This window comes from Galeopterus variegatus, unplaced genomic scaffold (assembly GCF_000696425.1).
Source record: "Galeopterus variegatus unplaced genomic scaffold, G_variegatus-3.0.2 Scaffold706, whole genome shotgun sequence".
NCBI lineage: Eukaryota > Metazoa > Chordata > Mammalia > Dermoptera > Cynocephalidae > Galeopterus > Galeopterus variegatus.
In genome coordinates this window covers 199,786-206,066 of record NW_007726817.1, presented here as the reverse complement: position 1 = coordinate 206,066, position 6,281 = coordinate 199,786, and the positions used below count along the sequence as shown (strand labels likewise).

The following is a 6,281-nucleotide window of genomic DNA, read 5'->3' as shown; positions in this document are numbered from 1 at the left end:
TCCCCCCCGCCCCCCCCCCCCCCCCCCCGTACCCTTGGGGATCTCTCTCTCTCCTCCCTCCTCTTCCCTGGAAGCAGGCTGGCTCCTAGCCCGACTCTGCTCGGCCTCTGTGGGTCCTGGGAGCCAGAAGGGAGGGCTCCCTCTGGGACCATGCCGCCTCCTCTAAGCTGCAAAGCGCGTCCCTAAAGTCTCGAGGGTAATTAGACTCCTGGGAATGTCCTAGGGAAATCCCTAATCTGTGAATTGCCCGGGCTGGGGGAAGGGGAGCATAGACTGACCGCGATTGGTCCTCGAGGGCCCCGCCCCTTTCCTGGGCGGGGCCATGGCTGGCTGGGTCTGGGGAGTTACTACTGCTCGGCCCCCGCGCCCTGTGCTCGCTCCGCCCGGGTCTTACCCCGCCATGGTTCGCCTGCCTCTGCAGTGTGTCCTTTGGGGCTGCTTGCTGACCGCCGTGAGTTGACTTTTTGCCCCGACCCGAGGAGGGTTTGGGATTTGAGAGTGGGGAATATTAAGGACAGAGAAGCAAGACTCCGGGGAAGAGCTCTTCCTAGCTGATTTTTGGGGAGACAGGAGGATGGGTGGAAGGTAGGCAAGGTACCTCTTCCCAGGATGAGGTCCCAGGTAGACAGAGGACGCTTAGGGAAGGCAGTACTGATACAAACGTGCCCAACAGCATGGATGGGTTTGTGGTTTAGGGAGCCTCAAGTCTTTATCTGATCAGAAGGCTGGGGTCGGGGTTCGCCTCAGAGACGGGTCGCACAGAGAGTGGTAGGAGTTTCGGAGGCCGAGAAGGGAGGCCGGCCAAGGGAAGGGGCGGGTCTGGCCTGTTTCCTGTCCTTTTCCCGTTGTGGAGAGATGCCAGCCTCTGTGAGGGGTTGTCATGTCCTTGCCAGCTGGGTCTGCCTTCTTCCAGGGCATTTTGTGGGAATAAGGGATGGCTGCAGAGGTCCAGGTACTTTTTTGAGAAGTCAAGGAGATTTCAACCGCCCCCCCCCCCCAATCTGGGGCGATCCAACCCAGGAGGAATCTCCAAGATTGTATCTCTGTCTCCTGAACGTAAGGTGATATAGGGGGCCCTGGGAGTGATGAACAGTTCGTGGGACCCAAGAAAGGGTTAGGAGACCAGCAGGAGTTTCTCTAGGCACCAGAAGGGCTCAGATCCAACCAAGCGTATCTCCGGGATTTTCAGAAGCCCACACTTGACTCACTTTTTGTTTAAATGTATTTTTGTAGTTCCTCATTTTGGAGTCTGGGAATCCCCCAAGTACCTGGCACTCTCATCCCAGCCCCTCAGGCCTCCCCCTACTTTCAGGGGCTGTAGATTCTGGCGTGAGGACTGGGCAGGAATTACCAATGGTTTGGGGGGTTGGCAGCAGGGGAAGAAAGTGAGGGGAGAGGCTGTTTTAGTTCCAGAGCTTTCATTTTCACTCTAAGCAATGGCTCTTAGGGAGAAAGGAGGCAGGAGGAGGGTGGGGCTGGAGAGAGGCGGAACAGAGCTCTGTGGGAGGAGTGGGGGAAGAGCCAGAGGAGGTGGAGTGAAGGGTTGTCTGGGCTTCTCAAAAGCAGAATATGCCTTTATACTCTCCAATTTTGGCTCTAGGTAGAAGCTGGGCTGTGACAACAGCAGTAGCAGGGGCTACTTATTGAGGGCTTCCTGTGTGTCTGGCCCTGAGCACAATGCTGCATATATTCCTGGTCTGGTTTCTCCCAACATCCCCATTGTATAGATGAGCAGACTGAGGCTCAGAAAGGGGAATTGTCTTGCCAAAGGTCTCACAGTTAGGTAATGGCAGAACCTGGATATGAATCTACATCTTTATGATTCACAAGCCTACCTCTCAGCTGGTCTCAGATGCCTCCAAGCTCTGGTCCTGAGCTCTTTTGTGGCAGAAGGATTGGAGCTGTGGGGAGTGGGAACTGGGGACTGACAAACATTCAGAGGAGGAGCTATATTTCTCATGTGTTTGAAGATGGCATCAAAGACTTCCATTGCTCTGGGAGTGTTGTGGGAAAGGTCCACATTCATAGGATGCTATCTTGTGATGCCCCGGAGGGGGCAGAAACCTTTTCTACTTCCTTCCCCATTTGGGGTAAGATGCATATCTATAAGTACTTTGCTCAGATTCTCAGGTTGAATGAGAGTCATCAGTTAGGTAGGATCCAGTCAGCCAGCCAGTTAGTTAGCCAGGGTGCTGGGCTATGTATGATGATTAAAACTGCCATTTAATAAGCACCTACTATATTCTTGATATTGTGCCAGGCTATATACATATCTTTCTCATCTTCATAACCCAAACCTGCAGGGCAGGTATTGTTACTCCTATTTTAGAGATGAGGAAACTGAGGCTAAGAGAAGCGAAATAACTAGCAAATGTAACAAAGCCAAGACTGGAACCTAAAGCTGACTCTCAAATCTGTGCTCTTTTCCCTGGCTGTTCCCAAAGTGTGGGATGATTTTAGGGAGCATGTGGATGTTGAACTAAACACAGGCTCACTTTACATTTCTTTTAAAAATTCTTCTCATTTTTTCAAGAAGGAAGTCTCTGGAGCAAGAATATAGTTAATGCCTCTCAAAGGCTTGCTAATCCCCCTTTTTAAAGAAAAATCAAAAGCCGGTCTGAGAAGGAGGGCCTCTGGCAAAGGAACCAGCTGGGGTTTAATAACATTGTTTTGTTTTTTTTAAATTCATGTTTAGGGTTACCTTTTATTTATGAGAAGTGATACTGGTTTTTCTCTCATGACTATGATATCAGGTTTACATTGAAAATAAATGTATTTAAATTAACAAGAAGTAATTAAAAGCGTGGGTGTTACCTGGATGTAGTACAAATGGTGCGGGTGAAACACAAGTTGATGGAGAGGAGGAGCATTGAGACCTGAGTTCTCATTTGGAATCTGTCACTGTGGGACCCTGGGCAAGTGACCCAGACTCTCTGGAGCTCGGTCTCACCATCTGTGAAATGAAAGAGTTGGAGTTTATCCTTCCAGCTTCACAATCCTAGCATTTTATGAGGCAGAGGCTGGATGAGCAGATGATGAGGTGTCAGTGAGAGAAAACATGATGGGGCTTGGCCAGGGGAAGGGAAATGAGCAGAAGAATGGGAGGAAGAGGCCAAGTGCTAAATATAGCCCCACCAGGACCGGGACCAGCTGAAGCCAGCCAGCCTCAGGACCCCAGGAAGGTACTGGTTTTCTTAGGTCCTGTTGGGTCTTTGGTAAGACAAAAGGTTTAGGATTCTAGCCAAAAGGAAGATCTGTTCAGTTCAGAGAATATTGTGAGGTTCCAGGGCCATTGCCTTGTAAAACACCACAATGATTCTCTGGGTGCTTTTATAATCAGATCAGTTGGCAGCTTAATTAAAAACAAGCGCACCGAGTAGTATGCGGGCTCCACTTTCTGCTTTGGCCTTGCACTTTAGTTGCAGCTCCGTCCTGGCCGACTTTCACCTTCCTGCCAAGAAGGCTACAGCAGAGATTTCAAGATCCCTTCAAACTTCACAATTCTGTTTTTAGGTCTATCCAGAGCCACCCACTGCATGCAAAGAAAAACAGTACCTAATAAATGGCCAGTGCTGTAGTTTGTGCCAGCCAGGTGAGATGCCAACCCTCTAGCCCCATAGTAGGACCCCTATTGGCTTGCTGGTAGATGTAGACCCCTTGTGTTAACCGTAAACTTGAGCCTGAAATGACCCATTTCCCATCCCTACCCTGCTGTCAGAATGTTCAGGACTCCCTCTCTACCTAGTAAACCTCTGCCTGCGCGTTACTAGGATTCCTATGTCTTCCATCTTCCCCACCAGACTATGAAGAGTCTGAGACTTTCACCTTTGAATCCTCCACCTTAAGGCCTGGCTTGATCATTTTGTGATAAGTGTCTGACTTACTGAGTTGGCCAGAGCTGCCTCATTTCCTGATGTTTTACAGGACAGAAACTGGTGAGTGACTGCACAGAGCTCACTGACACAGAATGCCTTCGCTGCAGTAAAGGCGAATTCCTCGACACCTGGAACACAGAGAGACACTGTCACCAGCACAAGTACTGCGACCCCAGTGCGTGGACTGCTGGGGCAGGGAAACTTGGGAGTGGGTTGATAGTCCAGATAATGCAGCCATTCTGATTTTACATTGCCAGGATCTGTTCTGATTGGTTGGAGGCAGGGTTGTGTCGGTTGTTAAATAATTTGATTGCCATCTCTTTTTGGAAAAGGGTCTAAGAAAAAGAGAGGAGGCAGGGTCCACAGCAGGGCTTTGAGCATGGCCCAGCATGGGTTCCATCCCTGCCCTTGTCTGCTCAGACCTAGGGCTCCGGGTCCAGAGGGAGGGCACCTCAGAAACAGACACCACGTGCACCTGTGAAGAAGGCCGACACTGTACCAGTGATGCCTGCGAGAGCTGTGCCCTGCACAGCCTGTGCTCTCCCGGCTTTGGGGCCAAGCAAATCGGTAAGTGGCCTGTCTGGAGTCAGTTCTGGAGGCAGGAAAGAGTTGCTGAGGGCCGAATAGGAGGGGCTGGGCAGTGGGCACTAGCCCCAGAAGCGGAGGGAATGGAGACTCCAACCCATATTGCTATCCCTGCTAAAGTGAGCAGGAAATGGGACCTTTCTCATTCTGCCTCCTGCCACGGGTATCTGCCATGGGGGAGTGGGGCAGTTCTACACTGGGGCAGAAATGCTCAAGGCAGAAGCTCTTTCTGCCCTGGCTGTCCACTGGCTACCTTGAGAGCTGGACAGGTGGTCCACTGTGATGATTAATGTCCCCCTCTCCACCTGCTCCCAGCTACAGGGGTTTCTGATACCATCTGCGAACCCTGCCCGGTTGGCTTCTTCTCCAATGTGTCATCTGCTTTCGAAAAGTGCCGCCCTTGGACAAGGTATAAGAACTCATCCCTGTGTTTCCTGCCCCATGAGTGGCATGGGACCTGCCTCCATTCTCTCCTGGGACCTGTCCTTCAGTCCCTCCTCCCCCGTGTGCACACACTTGTAAAACATTTACATGGTGACCTCGTGGACTGCCAAATGGAAACTTTTCAGCATTTTTCTTGCCTGCTCTCTCTTGGTGGTAATAGACAATGTGGATCTCTCCATCTTCTTGAGGCTTCCCCTTCTTTGGGGTATTGGGACACCTCTCTTAGTTTTCCTTCTTCCCCTCCTGCTGCTCCTTCTCCTTCTTGCTCCTCAACTGGTTTCCAGGGCTTTGTTCTGGGCTCTCCCGTCTAGTCACTTTGCTTATCTTTTTGGGGCCATCTCATGCATCCCATGGCTTCAAGTCCCATCTGCCTCCATGGCTCCCAATCAGCGTCTCCTGTCTGCATCTGTCTCCTGGGCCACAGACGGCCATATCCAACTGCTAAGTATACATCTCCACCCATTGACTCACAGGCACCTCAAGCTCTGTGTGTCCAGCATGAGCTCACCTTGTGTGAAAGGCACCACTGTGGCCCATGGACCTCCCTCTCTTACCTCTAGCTCCAAATCAGTCGCCAGGTCCTGTCCACCTGGCCTTTTAAGTGTTTTGGGAGTCTGTCTCCACTCTGTCTCCACTGTCATCACCTTAGTTGGGGCCTCATCACCGTGCTTTGGGTGATGCCTTTGCCCCTCACCAGGCTCCCTGCCTCTAGTCTCTCTGCTTTGGCTGATTCTCCATCCTCTTGCCGAAGTGAGCTTTCCACACTTCTTTTTGGATCATGACATTCCCCTGCTGAAAATGCTTCATAGCTGTCCATTGTCTTCAGTACAAAACCCAGCTGCATGGCATTCGACCTTCCAGCTGCGTTTCCTGAGCTCTTCCCCTGCAATGTACCACATCATGCTGCCTGTAATCCACTGAACATGCTGTTTCTTTTCGTGCATCAGCCTCTTCTGCCTGGATACCCCTCAACACATGCCTCATTAACTTTTTACGTTTAATTTTTACTCCCTGCCTCTAGTCTCTCTGCTTTGGCTGATTCTCCATCCTCTTGCCGAAGTGAGCTTTCAACACTTCTTTTTGGATCATGACATTCCCCTGCTGAAAATGCTTCATAGCTGTCCATTGTCTTCAGTACAAAACCCAGCTGCGTGGCATTCGACCTTCCAGCTGCGTTTCCTGAGCTCTTCCCCTGCAACGTACCACATCACGCTGCCTGTAATCCACTGAACATGCTGTTTCTTCTCGTGCATCAGCCTCTTCTGCCTGGATACCCCTCAACACATGCCTCATTAACTTTTTACGTTTAATTTTTTAAAAATGGGTAAAACAGGGCACATGGGACAGAAAGCACAAAAGAGCCCACAGTGCTGTCTC

General features: G+C 50.8%; 1 protein-coding gene across 6 annotated transcripts in view; it reads left to right on the top strand.

The window, feature by feature from the left end:
- Positions 1–363: 363 nt before the first annotated feature.
- CD40 (CD40 molecule, TNF receptor superfamily member 5) overlaps positions 364–6,281 on the top strand; it is a 13,259-nt gene continuing 7,341 nt past the window's right edge. For 2 of the 6 annotated variants that reach the window (XM_008571572.1, XM_008571571.1), the window contains exons 1-5: positions 364–451; positions 3,514–3,592; positions 3,925–4,050; positions 4,296–4,442; positions 4,776–4,869. In XM_008571572.1, the coding sequence (XP_008569794.1) occupies positions 401–451; positions 3,514–3,592; positions 3,925–4,050; positions 4,296–4,442; positions 4,776–4,869 (497 nt within the window). In that variant the 5' untranslated portion in view covers positions 364–400. Of the gene's footprint in view, positions 452–3,513; positions 3,593–3,924; positions 4,051–4,295; positions 4,443–4,775; positions 5,361–6,281 lie in introns of those variants that run through there. The other 4 variants (XM_008571575.1, XM_008571573.1, XM_008571576.1 and 1 more) reach the window with 3 other exon arrangements.